Source organism: Corylus avellana, chromosome ca7, assembly GCF_901000735.1.
Source record: "Corylus avellana chromosome ca7, CavTom2PMs-1.0".
Taxonomy (NCBI): Eukaryota; Viridiplantae; Streptophyta; class Magnoliopsida; order Fagales; family Betulaceae; genus Corylus; species Corylus avellana.
In genome coordinates this window covers 4996414-5019065 of record NC_081547.1, presented here as the reverse complement: position 1 = coordinate 5019065, position 22652 = coordinate 4996414, and the positions used below count along the sequence as shown (strand labels likewise).

At 36.7% G+C, this 22652-nt stretch overlaps 2 protein-coding genes across 2 annotated transcripts; both read right to left on the bottom strand.

Moving 5' to 3' along the window:
• Nucleotides 1-419: 419 nt before the first annotated feature.
• On the bottom strand, nt 420-2108 carry LOC132187281 (WRKY transcription factor 22). Its single transcript, XM_059601545.1, has 3 exons — nt 1485-2108; nt 1263-1373; nt 420-1113 (listed from the first exon to the last, which is right to left on the bottom strand). The coding sequence occupies exons 1-3, from the start codon at nt 1901-1903 to the stop codon at nt 642-644; spliced, it is 1002 nt and encodes a 333-aa protein (XP_059457528.1). The 5' UTR covers nt 1904-2108; the 3' UTR covers nt 420-641.
• Nucleotides 2109-6990: 4882 nt separating this feature from the next.
• Nucleotides 6991-20663, bottom strand: LOC132186249 (exocyst complex component SEC10b). The gene is made up of 25 exons (XM_059600124.1): nt 20486-20663; nt 20174-20269; nt 19766-20008; nt 19591-19665; nt 19323-19424; nt 19149-19199; nt 18965-19070; nt 18202-18321; nt 17847-17938; nt 16716-16884; nt 16557-16633; nt 16318-16416; nt 16125-16215; nt 15306-15391; nt 15040-15213; nt 12408-12461; nt 12207-12335; nt 12007-12099; nt 11765-11911; nt 11561-11658; nt 9899-9983; nt 9348-9406; nt 8215-8313; nt 8053-8136; nt 6991-7566 (listed from the first exon to the last, which is right to left on the bottom strand). Exons 2-25 carry the CDS (start codon nt 20267-20269, stop codon nt 7488-7490), a joined length of 2508 nt encoding a protein of 835 aa, XP_059456107.1. The 5' UTR covers nt 20486-20663; the 3' UTR covers nt 6991-7487.
• Nucleotides 20664-22652: the final 1989 nt, after the last annotated feature.

Here is a 22652-nt window from a genome sequence, read left to right as displayed (position 1 = left end):
TTATGATCACTAGATCTCTCTCATATGATATGATGATTTGACGATTCGAAAGTGTTTTTATAATTTTTTTTTTATTGATGTGACAATACCACGTCAGAGATAACTAGCCGCACATAAAACGCACGTATGGCTAGCATTACTCTACTCCAAAAGATGTGAACCCATCATGGAAAAGTGTAGGAAATGGGCACTAGCTTGGTCGAATGGCACTCACTTCAAACTATTCAATGGGCATATAACAAGTTGTACACCATTTCCACAAAATCTTGTTTGGTAATCCAGCTCAATGCAAATTGAGAACCAATCAAAAACCAAAAGCATACACAAAAATAAATAAAGGACACAAGAATCAAGGATGGGTATACAAAGCAAATCAATTAATCACTAAGTTTTAATTTACTCTCACCAAAACAAGAGGTAAAAAAAAAGGATAAATGATGATTTATCTACCTCGTTACTTCTGCATTCCACAGAGAATAACTCCTTTTTCCCTAAATCTACAAGGCTCACTCAGCATCGTTAAAATTTAGATTCCACTAAAACGTTTACACAAATTCACCTTTCTCTCTCTCTCTCTCTCTCGCTAAGAAGTTTGTGTCACAAAAAGCATAAAACACGTCAGCATTTGACATTGCTGAAGGTCAGCCAGCATTGTTGGCCACCCAGTTAGGGAGAGCGAACGTCGCCGGGAAGTGATCGGGAAAGCAGTCTCCGGCGGCCGGGCCGGCGAACCCGTCCAAACCCACAAAGAAATCGTCGCTCAGAGCCACATCCGATATCCCAAACTCGTCTTCTTCCTCGTCCTCCACCAAATCTTCTCTCTCCTCCTTGCTGTCAGTGGTTGTACTCTGGGGTACAACAAGCTCTTCCTCCATGGAGGTTGCCGGGGAAGAGGGCTTGGTCGAGTTGAGTTTCTTGGAGTCGCCGGATGTGGCCGTTTGAGGCGTGAGGGGCTTCTGGCGCGTGGACCCAGCGAGTGAGTTTCGATGCGTGGGGGCTGGGTGGTTGTGCTCAGCTGTGTATGTCACTATGAACATTCCCGGGTCGGATTTGTTCCGCTCCACTTGTTTCCGGGCCAAGCACCCCTTCGAGCTGCTACATCTATAATAGCCCCTATTATTCAAAGAAGAACAAAATTAGTAACAAAAATAAATATAAAAAAACGAATGATTTTAGTATTTACCTAACAAAAGTGATTATGGCTAATCTTTCTAATGATGAATTATATATGTGAAAAATATGGGTGAGATTGAGACACCAACCGTGGATATGGAGAGCCTTTGATGGGTTTTTGGCCATATTTACGCCAAGCCCATATGTCGGAAGAGAGACCCTCAGCTGGTACTTGGCAAACTTTCTTAAGAAGATTCTTCCTGAAATGGGAAAATCAAGAAATTATCAACCAAAGAACTTATTTTACAAAATGGGTATTTTTCAAATCTCTGTTTTTTTGCTTACTGAGATCGAAAGTGAGGCTAATTTACCTTCTTTTGGACCTCGGGTTGGTCACAGACCCGGCTTGAGACTGCTTAGGCTGCTGCTGCTGCTGCTGCTGTCTCTGTGTTTGTGCTTTGGATGCAGCGAGAGAGGAAAGGGAAGAGAAGGGTGAGATGGGAGAGATGGGCGAGGTTTGTGGAGAGAGAGGCTCGGATTTGGGGAAGAAGGGCTTGTAAAGCTCATGCAATTCCTCAAAAACATTTCTTTCTTCAAAAGGATCTGGAAATGAGAAAAGCTGGCCTCCTTGTTCACCACCAAAACCAGAAAAGCAAGAGTTTGGATGAAAATTTGCCAGAAAAGAAGCGTTGTTGTTGTGGTTGGCGGTGCTGGCGGTGGTCATGGTGGAGGAGGTGGCGGTGGAGGCACAACCTCTGACCACAGCTTGCAGATCCCAATCTTCTTCCATGGCCTGGACAAAACCTGTGAATCTGTACCTTTGTCTCTGCTACCACTGTTTGAGGAAAGAGAGAGACAGAGAGAGGGACAAAACAAGGCGCTGACTTTTGGTGGGAGAGAGAAGAGAGAAAAAAGCTAGGCGATAAGGGTGTAATGAGAGGAAAAGAATTACATAAAGACATGTATATATAGAGAGAGAAAGTGGGTGTTCACAGGTCTAGAGAGAGAAAGAGAGAGAGAGGAAGAGAGAGAAGGCAATTTGGCATCTCTATGACTCTATGCTTATCTTTTGTGCTTTCTTTGATATTAAAAACAGGTTTTGAGGCAAGGGGGGGTTGACTTGGGAAAATGTCAAAGGGGTGTTTTGGGCTCTAGATTTTATGAGCAAAAAAAATTGACCCACACGCGCTTTACTAATGTGCGCCTCGTGAGTTATGCCGACAAAGTGGAAAAGAATATGAAAGAGAGGGAGTGGAAACGGGAAACAGTGGACGCCGATGAATTCGGGTGCTCCCATCAAAATTTTATATGCTGGGGATTAGTGGATAGGTAGGTAAGACCGCGTTCCTCACGCGCGTCCTGCAACGTGCCGCAATTATTTTCCCTTTCATCATATTACGAGTTAAAGACGGCAATAATAAGATGAATTTGGGATGAAAAATGATTATTTTTATTATAGATGTAATTAATATCTCATTTTGAAACCATTTTGGAATCCAATCAATTGCATTTCATTTCCACTTGATTAGAAGGAAGTTCCATAATAATAAGTGGTTTCTCAAATCTGACCAAATGTATATTTTTTTTTTAGTATTTGAATGTATAAATCAACGTGTTTTAATTTATTTAGGCATCGAATCGCTCGAAAAATGTTACATATTAAAAAGGCAAAATGTTACCGAGACAACCAAAAAACTTTTTGATTAAAAATGCTCTTTCTTCACTTTTAAAGATACGCTTCTTCTTAAGTAAATCAAAAGACATGTTTTTTTTCTTTAATGACATAAAGCAAAAAATTCGGATGAAAATATACTTAATTTTCATTAATAACATGTCACATTTTTAATATATAGTAGCTTTCACGTTGTTTGATGAAAAAAAAAAAAAAACCTAAATTCACATTATTTGAGAACTTTCTTTGAAATTGTAGGGATCCTTATCCAAAATGAATTCCTAAATTTGACTAATTCTAAAAAACTTTTCTCAATTGATTATTTCATTTTTTTATCATTATCCAAATAAAGACAGAATTTTAAAAAAATAAATAAAAAATTGAGTGATTGACTAACCTATTTTTTTTTTTATTATTATAATCTAGTGCCATTTCTATCTATCACGCAATTACAAAGCAAAATTGATACAAAAATTCATTGTAGTATAAAAGAAAAAAACGAGGTTCATTCATACTTAAATCTGAATTTTAATTTAGATATTTGATTGTAAACCATTGAAATGGCAAGATAATATATCTTTGAGAGCTATTAGGCATCCCAACACTTTTTCTCAAATGATTTGGACCCCACATTCATTTTTTTTTTTTAAAAAAAAGAACAATATAAATCTATTTATTTATTGAATGGACGAGATCATTTGGAAAAATGAATTTGAAGAAAAGTATTTGGATGTCTAGTATTATCCTATATCAACTACATTGAGGAAGGGTTTTATTTACAATAAATAACTCAAAAAAAAAAAAAAAAAATTGCCAATCAAATAACTTAAAATCTTGAATCAACCCCAGTATGGGAATTCCTCAATCAAGTTCATTTAAAAATATTATAATTGTTGTTACTACAAACTATAAAGGAAAAATCGTTTTCACCTCTATCTATTTTAGGCAGGATCAATCATTAATAGTTTGTAAAACAATCTATTTGTGAACTTAAATTAATTAAGGATTGTATTTATAATGAATTAATGGAAAATTTTGTTAATCAATATATTAAGATCTTTAATCAACCCAACGTAGGAATCTGTCAATGGCCTCCACTACAGTATTTGTTGTTCTTATAATGGATTTAATTCACTGTTACGGCAAAACCTTTAGGGTTTGGTTTGGCTATTACGATTAGTTTGCTCTATTTAACCTACTGCCACCTGTTTATTCCAGGCGGCGAGTTGAGCTTCTTTCTCTACTCGAAGCAAGTAGTAGTTGGTCAAAGAAAATTTGGTCCAAATTTGAGCAGTGATCAACGGCTGAAATACAGTTCAAACCAGGACTCGATCGAGCGCGTGGATTGGGGGGGGTGCACGAGATAAGGTGAGGTCGCGTGACAGCTTGCAGATTTTGTGGGGCCCACATCTTTAAGTAAAGAGTCTCAGAGTTACCAGCATCGCGTGGCTTGTGACTTAAATGCCAACCGTGTTCTCTCTCTTCGAATCCTATGGTATTATTGTTTAACACAAATTGATCAAAACCCTCTAATTCCATGCTTTACATCTTACGTTACAATTAGATATTTTTATTCATTAATTAATTTTAAAGTAATGCTATTTAATATAATACTATACGATTCTCATAGAACTGAGATGACGTGTCAATAATTTTTTTTTTTTTAACAAGTGCCGACCAAATATTAATTTCAATTATTATATCATTCAGTTATATAACCATCTATTAAAGAACATTACTTTTAATTTTATAGTTCTTTTGTAAAGTTTATTGCAATCTCAATTGACTTATACTCAATCTGCATATTTTGTCCATTCCTTTTATTGATGTTGTCCGTACTATACCTACATTTGGTCTATAATTTGTTGACACATGATAACATGTGATCGGAGAGTATTAAAATTTTTTTAATGACTAGTGTGGTTTTTATCACGTGTTAACATGTGTCAGCATTTCTCTAATCAAATTAATCCTTTATTACCTTCACCCCCCCCTTTTTCTCTTTAGTTCTTTTGTTTTGTTGTGTTGTATTATTTGCTTAGAAAAAACAAAAATAGAGAGGCTAAAATGCAAATGCCAAGAAATATGCAGTACAAATACAATGGAAATCTTGTAAGTGGGCTGCACGAGGCTTTGAAATGCAAGCGTGTGGGGACAGTGACATGGGGGCAAGTCTACAATTTGGTTGAGTTGACTCAGCCAAATGCGAGTTTTTGTTTTTTTTTTTTTATTTTTTCGTGGCTCGGCTGTCCCCTTGCTCGTTTTTTAAGCAATTTGATAGTGCCCAATTGATTTTTCTCCATGCAAGTTGCTACTAATTAAGTTATTACAACTTCAAATATTCTTTGAATAAAATAAGGTACAAATCTTGTTTCTTGGATGAGGGCATAAGTTGTTATTTCGTAGTAGTGTGATGAAGGCGTGGTGTGATGTGGGTAAAGCATGCCATGATTCCCCCCCTAAAATGGGAAAATAACAAAAAAAAGGAAGAGGACAGGGATACGTACTCCATGAGTAAACTAAAATATAATATATATCATATTATATGAATCACATGTTCAATAACATAATGCAATTATTTTCCACAAGAAATTTGGAATCACAAACAAAAATCTGTTTAACAATTTATATGAAGAGTACCAATTTGCATGTGTGAGCATTATTCCCGTCCAGTAGGCCTAAGTCCTATCAATCAAGCAATCTTTTCAGTTGAGGCAAGGGAGTGAAGGAGGGGGGGGAGTTCTTGTAGATGAGAAAAAAAAAAGAGCACTTGTAGGGTTGGACCACCAACCATCAAAGGCTATGACAGAAACCGGCCATGATGCCCTTTTTTTTTTCTTTGCACTTTGGTAACCTATTGACATTGATGGAGGGTTGTGAAAAAGCAATTGTGGTATGGTCTATGGGAAGAAATCTCTGGGGTTGGATTGGGTTTTGGTTTTGGTTTTGGTTGGTAGGACTGGAGTTTGATGTAGTTCAATTCCCACTTGATTGGTCAAACATTTACACCCAGGAAAAAAAAAAACCTCTCAAAATTGTGTCTTCTTGGGGGATTTTGTGATGGAATAGTCCAGTTTAATTTCTACGTCTAAGACTAGGCGTATGGGTCCGATGGAAACGCCAATAATCGACGACCTGCCAAGATGTAGTGCTCATTATAGGTCTTCAATACCTAAGCACTCGTTTCTTGGTGTTTTTTTATGCAGCAAGAGAGAGAGAGAGAGAGAGTGGCCCATTCTTGGAGAGAAGAAATCGTGGGTTTGGCACAAGGACATGCAAGTGATAGATACATTAGCTATCAAAAAAGATAGCGATCTACAAGCAACTCACCTCTCCCACTAAATTTCATCAATCAATCTCTTTCTATTCAATCTCATTGAGAGAGAGAGAGAGAGAGAGAGAGAGAGAGCACTTTGTAGTGGGAGAAGAAATATGGCACACTAGCAAAAACAGGATGACTCCCACCACAGTTAAGGGCGTTGCCATGTGTCAAAATCAGTGGCTATACTTTTTGTGTCTTCTCGACCCCTTTTGCCCTTTTGTTATTCATGAAGTCGATAGGATTAGACATGTGCTCGCACTTTCGACCTTCATTTGTGCGTCCTCCATCATTAGAGGGTAGAGACTATCCTATCCTTTTCGTATACTCTAATAACTCATAATTATGTTCATTTAGAACGTAAGGAGAATGAATTACACTACATCATATTACATATACATTACTTTTTGTATGGAAACAATTAAAGAAACTAACTTTTTTACGTGCAATAAGTAAAGTTATAGAGATTTCTAAACTAGGACCTCCATGATACTATTATATATTCAAATAAACTAATCATTGTTGCATTTACAGAACAATATGGGTCAATTTTGTTAAAAAATAATTTTACAAACAACCTAAAACACATCACTCCTAAAAACACAAAAAAATAAAAAAAAACATTAAAAATACTTTTTCAAACAAAAAACACTCTCCAAAACACATTTAACAAATAAGTAATACCACACACACTTCCATTTCTCTCCACTCATAGGTGGCTTTTAAAACTACTATTGGTCCAATAGTAGTTTTAAAAGCCACCTCCGAGTGTGGAGAAGTGGGTACGTAACAATTTTGGCTGAGAGATTCTTCTCAGAAGCCTTTACAGCAGACAATTCAAGCAAGAAGGGCCCTCCAAACAAGCCGTGATCCAGAGAAAAGCAGATGAAAGAATCACATTGTAACAAATTATATTGAAATCACAAGTACGCACTACATCACTTGCATTTCAAGTATGGGCAACAAGAACAACTTCAGTGGCATTTTCCATACCCACGTATCATTTACAAGGGAGCACACCTGAGATGAAATTTCCTTTTCTGAACTGTCACCAAAGACAAAAAACCGATTGAACCTAGCATTTAACTTAAAAAGCCTTAAAGAATATAAAGCTATTGGGTCTTCCTATCCATACTTCAAAAATATACACTCCAAAGAAAGAGAAAAAAAAAAAAAAAAACTCTATTTTACCCAATTTTCTGTCCAAAGATGTGCTCATCAGCCTTGTCATTAATATAATCTTCAATTGGTTCTCGAAATTGGTCGAGCTGCCACCAAATAAATGCAACTTGAGAAGTCAGTTCCCACAGCTTAGTAACAGCTTGATGTGAACTATTCGAGAAATTTTGGAGGTCATATCTAAATCAGCATGCCACTTCCGTATCAACTAGAGCTTGGCCACAGGGAGCTAAGTTTGACTGCAAGTTTTGCACTCTTGTAATCTTCTCTAAGCTGGATAAACCTATGTTGGCAGACAAATCAAACTTTAATCATAAAATACAGGCACCTCCAATGCAAAAGACGCACCACAAAATAAAGCATAATAGTAATGATAGACGTTACTCTTGTGTCCATCTAGAATTGATGTGGCTTTTAAAATTATCATTAGATTTATAATAGATCATTATTGAATTTTAATCAAATTGTGATTTTAAAAGCCACATCAATTTTGGGTGAACACAAGGATAACATCTATTATTACTCTAAACAAACAAACAAACAAACAAAAAAATCATTGTGATAAAACATGTTCTTGTATCTGGATATGTTTGGGAGGGGCGGGGGAAAAAAAAAAAACAGAATATCTGAACATTTACAACCATTTGTAAAACATCCACGCTATTTAATGAAAAGGAATTCTTGCTTCTTATTAGAATTAATAATAATATTTTATATGCATTTTAGGGAATCGTCATAAAAATGCATTCAAACTTGTTCTCACTAATACCTTTGGGAATCTTTCCGTATACTTGGGGTACCCTCGAACAGAGTTAAGAGGCTTTCTGGAGCAACAATGAAGACATTGGCCATGCTGAAGACAAACGTTCATCGATCATTTAAGATACAAAATGAATAAAAAAGAAAATCTTGCAAACCATTTGCAACTTACATGCCCAACAATTCAAATTTTTCATCAACGGTAGGAGCATTGAAACTTCGCACAAATTCTCCATACTCAGTTATGTCACGCTTCAGCCGCAATCCTCCACTGCAAAAAGAGAAACACAAACAAGGAGAAGATGTCAGTGAACTATTGCATATTAAAGATGATAACAGATGAAGCGTTGATAAGAGAAAGAATACAACAGATCCGACAAGAAATTGCACAATTAGCCAAACAACATATTCCACAAAGGAAGATCATAACACCAAATTTTTAGGGAATTAGAAGAAGATGGACTGTAGAGAAGCCCACATAATGATAAAGCAAGAACAAAATCCCATTGTGACACTACAAAGTACAAACTTCCAGAGAGATCGCCAACATAAGTAACAAGAGAAACTGTAAAAGTTTCCCTTCAGACTTCAGAGAAAAAGAAAAGGTGTTATTCTCTCCCTCTCTCTCTCTCTGTGCATGTGCATATATATAGATAGATAGAAGAAGTTCCGATTCCTTCAACCACCATCACATAGGTGCCCTTCTAATCTAAGGCTAAGAGAAAGAAAAGATGGTGCACGGCGCATCAGGATGGATAAGGCTTTTGAATCAATAGGTGTGTCCCCTGCGCTCTCAAACTGTTCATCAGGTGCAGGTGTAGTAGTACCAACAAAGTAAAGTGATTATATTTTTGCATAAAATCTTTTTGTTGCTACGTACGAACAAATAGATCTTGCTCTTTTGGCATTTGGTGCGTCTACTCGTTGGCTAAGTGCTCTTCCTTAGCAGCCTAACCCAAAGAGGGACTTTCTGTTATTCCTCTTTCAGCAGTGTCATACATACCTTATCAAAAAAAAAAGGCAGTGTCATATATATATATATATTAGTAAAAGTTTTTCTAAGGTTTTTTCAATTGGTTTTAATCCATTTTTTTCTTTTTTATATATAATCAAGTACTTCCAATTTCTCAATATACGAGACTAGACTTCTGCCAACATCCACACTTAATAGACTAAAAGAAAAACCTCTCCGTCACCAAATAAAGCTGCAGCTTATAGTCAAAAAGCAAAACAACCATTTGCCATTTAAGTGAAAACTTTAAAAAATAATTAACAAGGTATGAACCATAGGGTCAGGCCAGTTACCTGGGATTAAAAGTGAACTTCTGCCAATGATTAAGTAACCCCTTATGCAACCGGTTCCCCTAAAATAAAAAAGAGACCAATTCAAATCTGAACAGAAATGTTAATACTTAAGATATTACTGTTTCAATGTTGCTGAACCAACACCCAATGCCCCCCCCGCCCCGAAAAAAAAGACTGCTGGAAAATCAACCAACCAGATGGATAATTTTCCTTACAATAACATTGGTACATGCTGTGAAGAAATGTAATAGTTAAAAGCATTCATTCTTTTCCGTGTCTAAGGTGTGTGTGTGTATATATATATATATACAACAAATTTGCATATCATGAAACAATAATAGGTAACAAAATTATCTGATTTTACATCTGTGACAGCTTCTTTGCATACTACCATGCACATCACACTTGTTTATTTCACCATATGCATGCTTGAAATCGTTTGCACAAAAGCAAACTGGACCAGGAAAGGTTGAAGATAGAATCAAGGGATCAAAGCCATAGATTTAAATAAATCAATGGCCAAAAGAAACCTCAGGAAATGAAAGTCATACCAATTCAGTCAGGAACGCTTGTTTGTTAAGACCTTCCAGTGCAGTGAATGCAGACTCAAGCACACGGGAAAGATATGCCACCACTCTAGCAAAGAGCAAAGAAAACATTACTCACCAGAAACATCATGGTAATCAAATTAGTTTTTTTAATTACTGTAGCCAGATTTGTTCTATAACATGGAGTCACCACTGAAAGACAAACATAAGTGAAAAACTAACCTCAAATTTATTATATACTTTAAAATGGTGAAGAAAATGATAGAGATAGCAACGGGAAGGGTTTAATACACAGGGCATGCATTCCCTGTCCCACCCTGCCAAGAAAAAAACCCTCATCCCTGTCCTGAACTTGCATTGGGTTCTAATGAGGTGCCCATACCCGCCCCATGTATATGCTGAAGAATAGATCCTCATCAGGCACAGCCCACCACCACTATAGCTCTCTCCCTGACATTTTCCTCTACCTAGTATGGCATTGATTGCACCAAAAAAAGGGGAAGGGTTCAACTCAGCCTTAACCTGGAGATTTTCATTCTCAAATCAACTTTCCACAAGCCCAAATCTCCCACTCATAACCTTAGGCCCCGTTTAGTTTGCGGAATAGGTATTCCAGTAAGAAAATGAATAGGTATTACTGGGAATAAAAGAGGTCTGAATGGAATAATTATTCCAATTCTTTAGCTTGGTAGCAACACATATTTCATAATTGGAATTGAACCAAAATTACTAAAAACCCCCAAATCCTGCTGTGGGTGGCCGGCCACCCCAAGGTTTTTCTTTTTTTGTTTTTTGTTTTTAAGTTGGAGATATTTTTTTAAAAAAAAAAAGGTTTTCTGGAAAACTTAGTCATTTCCCTCAGGAATAGCTATTTCACTCATTTTTTAGAGGAATAGCTATTCCTGTGTAACAAATTAATGATTCCCACTTGAATAACTATTCCTAGGAATAGACTCTTACCAAACAAAAGAATTACTATTCCATAGGAATAGCCATTCCATTCCTTAGGTCTATTCCGCAAACCAAACGAGCCCTTAATTTCCACCACCTTTCTCTCATACTCACCAGAAACAACCTTACTGAACCCTAGCCTCTATCCAAACAATAATTCCCACATATTGGCTACTGAAGCTCTATGAATCAAAACTCTCTTACTGATGCAGGACATTTTCAAATCAGTTTGCCCCTAATGTTCCAACCCTCTGGTGAGGAAAGAGGTTTCTGTGGCCTGGTTGAGACGATCAGACAAGGACAAAGAAAACTTCAACGCCGTGGACAATGTCACTTCCTACACTGGTCAGCCATCAACTTGAGAGAGGGGCAGGGCACAGGGGCGGAGGTGGAGGTGGTTGAGAATGAAGAGGAAACTCTAAAATATATATTTATATTTTGAAGTATTATTAAACTATATGGGTATTTACAATATAAACAAGACGGCGATTAAAATTCATCCCTGGCCCAAGCTCATTTGGGGTTTAACAGGAAATCCCATACCCAGCCCACAACTTTAAAGGGGAGGAAGAAACCCACCAAAACTATATTTCAAATTATTCTAGAAAAAAAAATTATACATATATTGACTTGCATCCATGCCGTTTTAGAAAAACCCACAAAAATGTCAGAGTTCTTAATTCAGAATACAAGTTCCAAGTCAGCAGGATGTACCTCGTGCAGGCATTTGTAGGTCGATGATCAGGAGCGATTCCATCATCAGGTGACCGATAATCCGTTGCCTTTTGTTCAGCTGCAAGCAATCGTTCTACCTGCAAAGTAGGAGGTTCCATCATCAGGTAACTGATAAGGATTTGTGCCTAGCTACTTGCTGCTTTGTACGTGGACTACATAAAAGATATTATATTCAGAACTGACCTCAGCCATCACAGTTTCGATGCATTGTTGAAGCCCTTTATAAGCAGCAGTCTCTGCACTGGACATAGCAGTTGCCATTTCTTCACATGAAGCAGCATGTGCTCCATCAACGGGCAGTAAAACCCGAGAAATAGAATTTGCAAAATACTGCAGGGAAATGTACAAATCATTGAAAGTTTCAGTTATATCAAGCCACTATCTGGTGAGCTATATTTATAGTGATTAAATACAACCCAACGTACTTGTTGAACTATAGCCACGCTACTACCACAACGTTGTACAGCAACCATGAATGATCTGAAACTGCTTTCACCAGCAGTAGCAGCAGCTTCTGCCTACACATCAATCAATCACTCTTATGTTGGGTTCACTACATTCCACTTTAGACAGAAGAATTTCAAACACAGTTTAGAATGCACAAATTATGTGATCTGGTAATTACAGCAGATGCAGCTGCAGCAGCCACCCTTCTACTAAGACTTGCGCCCAGCATAAACCTTTCCCTCAAATTAGCAGCTTCAGTCAGGCCTTCTCTAGCCCGTTCGAGCCCTTCCGTTATGTATTGACTAACCTGCAAAAAGGAAAAGTATGAGTACCTATGACACAAATCCAACGAATACCTTTAAGTTATTTAACTACTTACTTGGTCTAGTAGGCAGGTGAAAACCGCTCTTACATTGGTTGCAAGGGTAGCAGGCTGCACAAGGACACATTAATAATCAGGAAAGTGCTAAAATATATGAAACATCAAATCCAGAAAATTTCTTAGCTTATTCTAAATGCTTTCACCTCAATATTGATGAGTCTCAAACCCTAGAGAACCTTCATTAAATTCCCGAAAGATTCTGAGTGCATTTGGGTGAGGTTTTGAAAATTCTTCTCTGTTTTGTACTTTGAAATTTTTTTTCAATGTTTGAAAACTGAAAGATGTTCTGTATGAAGGTGAGGAAAGTTCTTATATGAAGGTGAGGAAAGTTCTCTAAAAGTGTTTTGTGTTATGAAAAGTGTCTTTGAAAGGAAAACTAAAAAGTGTTTTCTGTGGGGACCACATCCGAAAACTTGTTTGGATAACTATGTCTAAAAAGTATTTTCATCATTCTTTTTTTATAAATAATCGAGATATCATTAAAAGTGTAAGGCACCCCTATGTACACAAGAAGTATACAAGAAAAGCCACCTAGCTAGTATGAGCAAAAAAAAAAGAAAATCATAACTAATCGCCAAAGGAAAAACATAAATAGTTGTCCAAAGATAATGTGTTGAAAAATAAAGACTTAATCTCATTCAAAGTCCTCTCACAATCCTCAAAACGTTTATCATTCATTTCCCTCTATATACACCACAAAACAAAGGGAAATGAATGATCCATGGACTCCTCATTCCTTTTACACATATAATACCTATCAACCACAATGACGTGCCGCTTCAGAAGATTGTCCATGAAAAGGATATTTCCTAGGGCAACGATACAAAAAAGGTCACCCTCAATGGAACCTTAGACAACCAAACACTCTTCCAAGGGAAACAAAAACCATCATGACAAAGGCATCCACCTCCCAATCATGAGCTGCTCTAGCAAAGCTCACATTCTATTGAATGGCACCTCCAGAAAATTCCACGCAAGCCGCAATAGAAGCATCCATTGTGCAAGCAATACCAAATAAAGTTGGAAAGGCATTCTTTAAGGGCCATATCCCCACACCAAAGATCATGCCAAAATCTAACCTTGAAGCTATCTCTCACCTAAAATCTGGTGTGGTTGCAAAACTTCCCCCAACTCCCCCTAATATTCCTCTATAAACCCACCTCATACGCCCCAATAAGCTCAATAGAACACCACCCTCCCCATAAACTTCCATATTTAGAGTCCACCATCACTCTCTACCAAGCCTCTCTATCAAGCCATAGTGCCCAAGCCATTTACCTAAGAAAGCATGATTGAACCTCAGCAAGTTCTTAATCCCCAACCCTCCGTCAGAGATCAATGTAGAAACCTAGGCCAACTCACTAGGTGATATTTGAACTCTTCACCTAACCCACCCCATAAGAAATCGCATTGGAGCTTCTCAATACGGTTCGCAACACTCGTAGGGAGAGGAACGAGGGACATGAAGTCCGTAGGTAAGTTAGAAAGGGTACTCTTGATATGGGTAATCCTACCACCCTTAGACAAATACAACCGTTTCCAACTAGTCAAATGACGTTCTATCTTCTCAATAACATTGTCACATATCTGCTTGGCCTTATTAGATGACCCAATATTAGACCAAGATACTTCAAGGGCAGGGACGCAACCCCACAATCCGAATCCCAGCTACCCAGCCACATTATCGTTACACTTTTTGAAAAGTGTTATCAAAGATAGGGTCTGTTTCATAAGCCATTATGAGTTCTTGTCTGTTCCATTCTTTATTTTTACTATTATGTTTTGGGCATCCTAATTTGATCTTAGCATAAAGACATCTATTACTAGATCAGCTACAAAATTCACCCAGCCACAGGGCACAAAAATATGAATTAACACCAATCAAAAGTAGAAAAGAGCTTCACCAATGAGCAGAGCTCAAACGATACCTCCTCCCATATGAATGGAATGGAGGGGGAGCTCATAGGCTCAAAACTCATTGGGTATGTGTGGAAATTAGGAATTAAAAAAAAAAAAAAAAAGTAGAAACGAAGCTTGAGACCTTAACCACCAGCAACAATATACAGCAAAGATAAATTACTGGTACATGTTACAAAGGGAACCACTGCTTTGTTGACTGGTATAATTTCTACCATCGATCCAAAAGAGACATATAATTTCAAAACATCATTTCTATTACCTACCAAAACTTCAATTATTTAATCTTCCCGCCCATCCATTTAAAACAACCCTCATCCTTGTTTTGATTTACAATGGTCATTTTAGGAGTTTCCTATTCCTATTTTTTAAAAGCTTGAACAGATATTCAAAACCCACTAAATTATCCAAAATTTCGCTTAAAGCAATGGAACTTGGAGAATGCGTTATCTGATTTCACAAAAAAGAAAAGAGAACTGTGATACAAGTGAAAGAACCTTCTCAGTGAGGGCATAGGAGATCCAAAGGGCTCGACTATAATGGAGGACTTTTAAATGCAAGTGGAGACATTTGTACAGTTTATTATTTTTTCTTCAAACTTTTTAACAGGTACTTATCCAAGCATTATATATTGAATCCCCAGTTAAGTTGAGCTATAAAATGAGGACTCCCACTAATTACATATGATGTTAATTGCAGGATCAAATATTACCTGAGATGAAAATAAAGTACATCTGGAAATTGCTTCCTCATTCCAGCGCACAAACTCTGTGACAACAGTGACAGATATTTGCTGGTGTGAAGATGCTAACGAAGCTCCTTTTGAGCGCCCAATTGTCCCAGTTGCCTCAGAGATCTGCTGGCTTTCAGCACGCAATTCTTCCATCTGTGTAGTATTATCACGTTACAGGTTTTTTTCCAGTAAAGCAAGATGACAGTCAAAAACTTAGATCAAGAAATGATGCAATTGAAGAAGACCTTTGCGTGATATAGTTGTCTAAGAGAGGCCTGCTCTTGTTCAGGATATTCATCCTTGTAAGCAGAAAACAAAGACTCTGTGAGGCCTGAACCAACAGAGAGAGTTGTTATTAAGATAACAAAGTAAAACTTGTACATGAATCAAGGCAAATAACTAAAAGTAGTGTATCATTTGAAAGCAGTTACTCTGCTGTCTAATAAATAAGTAGTAATTCAAGATTGGCAGCTTTGTTACGTTATACAAATGAAATATCCACTAGTAATGTGTTAAAATATGACCCCCCCCCAAAAAAAACTCTACACAAAGCGCCATTTTTCACCCTTCTGGACTTACTTTTAAATAAGGTGTTCAACTCTTTCCCCACAAGGGAAAGCCCTTCCCAGATAGAATAGTGCATCAATTTAACTTAATATCTTTACCACCAGAATACAAATGCTACGAAATGAAACCTAAAAATTTCTAGAATCAATTAATTGAGCCAGCTAGAATTAAATCACACACTGCCAGGTATATTTTACAAGGTAATGCATGTTACAGGTATAAAAACAGAAGCTTTGCATACCCAATTCAGAACCACCTAAATAGTTTCCCACACAGCCATTGCAACATAACTCACCATAACAATGGAATTTCCTTAATTCCATAGCAGGCATCCTGAGTTATGAATATCCTCATATAAGATACCACGAAAAACCTGTATGATTTCATGTTCCTCTAGCACAATATTCTAGTACATTTCCTTCAATATTACCGAAGTTTGATATCCAAACACAGGTAAAATGCACAATGGCACAAGCAATTTAAAAATAATTCATTACCCTCAACATCTAAGTCACCACATCCCACGGCTCGTAGGTCTCTAGCAAGTTCTTGTGTCTTCTCATATGCCACTGCTAGCATTCTAAGATACTGAGGAATCAAGTTAAATGTGAATTAAATAAAGATGAGATTGTTAGTTCAACCTGGGATTGGTATAAGAAGAAAAAGCAAAGCCCTAGTAGTTATACTCACTAATAGAAGTCCACCCTCTTCCATAGGAGGTAGATTCACAAGAGATGGCTTCACCAATAATTTGTCCAGGAGAGCTGTTACTCGCTGCTCCAAAACTCGCTGCATACGACAGAAAAAGAACTAGTCATATTTATGAACTTACTAACAAATACAATCTTTGTATGCTAAAATAAAGTTTGAATGCACAACCTGAACTCATTGAAACTAGGAAAAAAAAAATGAATCCACTGCCTGTATACCTGTACTAAAATTGACATAACTTCATTAGGAGAAGGGAATACGGCCATAATTGTTGCTGCTTCTTTACGCACGGTATCTGCAAGACAAACAATAAAGACATAACAACTCTGTTGAATAATTCAATCGTTTGCATTAAGATCAGCGGCAATCCTTCAAACCTGTAATTTCTTTGTACAATGAAGAAAGCCCACGAGAAACATTGCTAGGACTAGCTTGTGCACCCTGGTCCCCAACAACTAATCTTGTGTCTGCATTCATGACTTCCACATCAATAAACATAGGACGTGTTGCTACATAATGTTGCATGGCACTTGTACCCCTGTTAAACTGCAGTGCAGAAGCAGACCAGTGAGATAATGAAGAAAAAAGGAAAGGAAAAATAAATAAATAATCCCTTAACTGACTTCATTAAATTATTCCAATTCAGTTAAGATGATGTTACAACATCCTAAATTCAAATTATCTGCCCAAAATGAAAATGCATCAAATAAAAATCTTAAAAAATGAAATAACCAACTAAATACAGAAGGAGGCCCAAAACCCAAAATCAACGACAACAACATTAGTAAAGAAGAAATAGGAAATCTACAGGCATTTTACATAAATTCTTATGATGCTGATGAAGCAGTCAGCAACAACAAAATATGGTTAACATCAGAATCCAAAAACTGTAGAGCACATTACATCTATACAAGTTTTAGAGAATTAGAAAGGCAATCATCAATGTTTTGAAGGTACAAGTAGCCAAATTAAAACTACTTAATCACATTTTAATGTGCTGACCCATTTGGTAAACAATAAAAATCACCCAGCATGGTCTAGACATCTATGAACTAAGACTACTTGGGCATTGGGATATTAGAAGCTTCCCTTTGGAGGGGGAAAAAAGAAGACTACGGATAATGGTCTTATAGTGAAAATAGGACCTTCAACAAACTGAAAGTACAGAACATATCATGAATAGTGGCTTAAAACTACAAAACGACACCTATCATTGCAAACACAAGCTGAAAACCATAAATACAGGCAAAGTTTAAAAGTTTAACACCTCTTGGAGAAGACTACTATGCATTAACACTACTTCACCACGTTACAAACTAGTCTAAATGCCCACAATCGACTTCTCTCAGTCTTTGTATATAAGAAAACCATGAAGAGAGAGAGAGAGAGAGAGAGAGAGATGAAGTAAGAGTGGGAAGGAGGGAAGGAAGAGCTACTTAACGAAGCTATTAAGTTTAAAATCAATAATAATTAAATTATTACATATCAGACCTAACAAAAGTATTTACCTGAGATAAAATTTTAGCACATTCAGCCATTGAAGACAATTCTCTCCGCTGTGATGCTGCATCAAAACGAGCAAGCAATCTGTTCTCCAGTTCTACACAAGGACAAACACCACTAAAAAGGATAAGAAAGCCTATGACTCCAAGCACGCACACACACTTATAAGTAAAAAGATAATTTTAACTTCCAACTTAAATTTCAAAAGACCTTGTATCAAATAGCAATTATAAAACATTTGGTTTTCTAAACATTTTTAAAAGACACTGGACTTCTTAGATCTCTTATGCAGAGTACAATATATGATTTTGATTTTCTTGAGGAGTCAATACGTCCATTATTCTGTAAAAGTTACCCTACCATTACAATAATCCTGCAGATTAGCAACCGCAACTTCCAATCCTCTGCTAGCAGCAGCATTCCCCATAACTGGCTGTGCACCTACTCCTTGTCTTCCAATATCTTCCTCAGCAAATGACCCTAAAATCAATAGAAATAGCAAGTTGTTTACAAAGAAGTGAAGAGCATACAAGTATCACACAGATAATTCGTCTATGAAGAAATAATATCGGCAACTTCTCTAACATTCTTGATATGAACTGTAGCTTGCCATAAGCATTTGATAAATAGTTATCTCCCTACCAGAAATGAAAGACCATACTCATTTCCAACAAAGTAAAATGATAGATCATTTGTTTCTGTTTATGTTACACATTTTTCTACTAAACATTCATTTTCCGTTAGTTTTCAGCCCTCCTCAGTCTTACAACAACTTACAAAGAGACCGAATTTTTTTTTATTTAATGCTTTTCCCAAATTTTATGTAAAACTTATGAAAAAGATTCTCCCCCCCCAACCCAACCCAACCCAAAAGCAAACCCTCAAAAAGCATGAAGTATCATGAGGTTTTTGACAAGAATGCAAACAAAGTAAGTCTCAAAATTCTTTTGGCTTTAACTGAAATGGAGCTCGCAACTAATTCTAGTAACAACAGAATGATACCTGATTCTGTCATGAAAAGCTGTTAAGTTTAGAGAGAACATCATCATGCTTATGCAAATGAATAAAAGGTTCTCATGAAAATTATGAAAAATAACTTTATGGGTAACTAAGGCCATCTTACGCAATTTCTGTGCAATTGAAGCAGCCTCCGCAACACGGCTGTCATCAGAAAATAGAGGTGAAAGTTCCATTAGGTCTCCTGGGCTGCTATTGAACTCCATCAAATACTGCAGGGATTAAATTAATAATGCAGTTAGCACGTTCTAACAAAGGATATCATAAACTAAATGATCAATTGACAATACCTTTATAAGCTCTATTGTTTGACTAGCAGTTTCTCGCTGAGCATCTGCACTCTGACAAGAAAACGCCATATAAATGAAAACATCAAATAACAAAGTTTCAATAGAGATGGTGATAAAATTGTATTAACTACAAGGATCATAAGCATATGGCAATGAAGCATGGGAAAACTCTACCTGCAAATGATCTCCAATCTTTGCAGCAGTCTGTCCAACACTTGAAATACGTGAGTCCAACCTTGCAAAGCTATCAAACAATCCATCTACACCTTTTTCCAGCTGAAAAAGAAAAGATACAGACAACCATCATTTTTTTTTTTATAAGCAAAGCAAATTCATTAAAAGCACAAGGGACATATAACCATCATATGTAACTCAATTTTCAGATTCATGGGAAAACTCATTACATGAATTACAATTCAAAGCAACACTTCAGTTAACTAACCTCAGCGAGTGTCTTGCGGTGCTTAGAATCTTGGACAGAGACCTCCTTCTTGAGATTGTTGAGTCTACCATCAACCTTCAACCAATATGAAAAGAAACAGAAAAATGAAAACCTCATCAAACCAACGATTATTTTTATACTCCGCGTTCCATAACCTACTGTTTCAAAAACATACCTGTTTTCGAAGATCAACCAACTCCTTATAAGAATCCTTGAATAGGCCCAAGAGCTTATCCACTTCTGGAAACAAAGGGGCAGCCGATTTCGCGGCATCCCCTCGTAAATGTCCATTCGACAAAGCATCATTCCCACCAGCGCCGCTGCCATGCCCTTCTGATGAATAAGTTTCTTCGTCTTGGAAAGACGGCAGAAGCTCATTCACCAAGTTCCCAAACAACGCGTCAAATGAAAAATCACCCTACAAGTTCCAAACCTAAATCTCTAAGCACATCTCTCACAGTAAATCATCGAATTAATTACCAAATCAGAAATGTGTAAGACTAACAAGACCTAGCCGAAATTGAAAACCTGAAAGACAATAAGCAAATCTGCATAACATAAATTGATGCGTTTTGAAGCCTACCTTAAAGTCATCCACATCAAGAATGAGTGGGAGAGAGCTAACAGCTGAGGATTTTGAGGCTTTATCGTTCTTGACAGCATCTCTGCTATCTTTCATCTGTAACAAGTCAAATAACTCATAAGAAGCATAAGAATGGGATCGCACAATTTGAAGCTCGTGGGTAATGCAATTGAAAATAATCTAAACTGGCAATTCCTTCAACAAAGATAACAAATTCGTGACAAAATTAAATATAATGGGATAATTATATAATAAAATAAACGTTTTCTTTAATTAGTCCGATCTCGTAGAGGGCAAAAACGGAAATAGCACCTCTATGATGCCTGAATGAACGAGAGAGACACTGGCAGAAACGGTCGCCGAGAGTTTGATTGCCCCTTCACTGCTTGGATGGGTTTAGATCGACGTAGAGGGAGAAACTGGAAAGACCAGGCTGTTCGCCAAACGAAGACTACGATGAAAATGGAATTGCCCGAATGACGACTTTAACCTTCCAATGGTTTAGCTATTGGTTCGTGATAGGGAGGATAAAAGTGGTCATTTGGAATGCCCAGACAACCGAGCTGGACTTCTTTGTTATTTTCCTCTATTTCCTATTTGTTTGTTATTTAGCTTGGTTTCTATATACCATTTTCTTTTTCTTTCCATCTTTTATTTTTTTATTATTGATAATACTATAGATATTTCATTACATTATTGATATTATTAAAAAAAAATTACATAGTTTAATTACCTTATTTCCTTCTATTTTTACTACCAAACACGACTTTGACAACTTGATAGTTGATATGATATTTGCATCATATTCATGGGATTTTTTTTTTTTTTTTTAATGTGTCAGATCTTATGCAAGAAGCAAGGGAAAGAAGCGTTGCAATCAACTTCCCGAATAATTACATATATTTTATAGGATAAAGTTTTTTTTCAAATTAGGTAAGATAAATTTTTTTTCAATTTAGTCTATAAAAGTGACATGTGTCATTTGAACATGTGAGATGCACATATTTTTTTAATAGTATGAACAAAGTTAAAATACATTTTATTAAAAACTCGTACATCTCACATGTTATTAAAAAAATAAACACATGTCACTTTTATAGATTAGATTGAAAAAAAAATTTTCCAATCCAGTTTGGGGGAAACTTTATCCTATTTTCTGCAATTATATATACATGGAGGATGAAATTATGTGATATATATATATGTTTGACAATTATTAAAGAAAAAGGGCATGAACTTGCATAGTGTGTTGCGCATGTGCCGTGCAACTCATTTATGAGTTGAAAGACTAATAAGGATTTAGATTCCAACGAGGCTATCACAATTGCAGTGGAGTAAAACAAGTTCATTGCATGTGATTCTGTCCGATTAATAAAGCAAGCCTATTCAGTAGAGTTGGTCGACATATTGATTGTACATGGTACTCTTCAAGTGGGTTCCATGTTGCGATTTTCTTCATGGAAAATGTAATTTTAGATAAAGTTGTATTTTTATTTTTTTTTTGACAATAGTTGGTGTCTTGTATTTATGTTGAAAGCTGCAGAGCAGAAAGATCTGCTTGCAAATACTCCTGTATACATTCTGGCGGGTCATACAGCCACACCTTATCCATACAATGCACAATTCGGTCACCCCCTTTCAACCAATCTTCTTTTGCCCGTTGGCGCCACCACATCTCCTCCTTGTCTAACAGGATTTTTAATTCGGTCTGAATGTTTTTTATTTCCAGGTTGGTTGATGTGTCCTCCCTGACCTGCAGCGTTTTTAACTTTTGTTGCAATTTCAGAATAGTTCCGTGCATGCTATTATTGGTGTTTCTCTGCCAAGCCTTCAGAGCTTGTACACAGCCCTTGAGTTTGGCCCCCAAACGATCCCAACTTGGTCCGTGTGACAGATTCTGCCCCCAGACCGATTTAATGATCTCCTGACAGCCCACCTCCGATGCCCAACCTGCTTCAAAGAAAAAGTGAGAATGACCTCAAGTTCTCCCCTTAGGCCAAGTTAGATGGAGAGTAAGTGGTGCATGGTCTGACCATGTAGCAACGTTCACATGAATTTCTGCTTCAGGAAAAAGACTCCTCCATGCGGGATTTGCAACCCTGCGATCAAGCCGTTCTTTAATGAGTGTCGTGCCCTCTTGACAATTACTCCAAGTATATTTAGGTCTCGTAAAACCCAAATCCGTTAATTCACATGCTTCAAGGGTTTGTTGGAATGCTTGCATAAGGCTTGTTTAGGAGTGCTTTTCAAAAACCAGTAAAAAAATTTGTGTTTTCAAAAAATAAGCAAGAACATGCGTTTTTAATGCTAAATAGCGATTTTAAATGTCGAATTATAATTTTACTAAATACTTATAGAGTATGTTTGGTAAATATTAAAAAGTAATTTTTAAAAGATTTTTTTACCTTTTTTATTTTTTTGGAGAAATTAAAATAAGGAGAGGGAGAGGGATGGTTGCTACTTGCTAATATACCCTTAA

Coding starts and splice junctions, on each gene's coding strand:
- LOC132186249 (XM_059600124.1), bottom strand. CDS start 20,269: ATGAAAGATAGCAGAGATGCTGTCAAGAACGATAAAGCCTCAAAATCC. Junction 19,425..19,590: donor ACCGCAAGACACTCGCTGAG/GTTAGTTAACTG, acceptor TTTCTTTTTCAG/CTGGAAAAAGGTGTAGATGG. Junction 15,214..15,305: donor GACAACTATATCACGCAAAG/GTCTTCTTCAAT, acceptor AATACTACACAG/ATGGAAGAATTGCGTGCTGA.
- LOC132187281 (XM_059601545.1), bottom strand. CDS start 1,903: ATGGAAGAAGATTGGGATCTGCAAGCTGTGGTCAGAGGTTGTGCCTCC. Junction 1,374..1,484: donor AACCCGAGGTCCAAAAGAAG/GTAAATTAGCCT, acceptor TTCCCATTTCAG/GAAGAATCTTCTTAAGAAAG. Junction 1,114..1,262: donor AAAGGCTCTCCATATCCACG/GTTGGTGTCTCA, acceptor TTTGAATAATAG/GGGCTATTATAGATGTAGCA.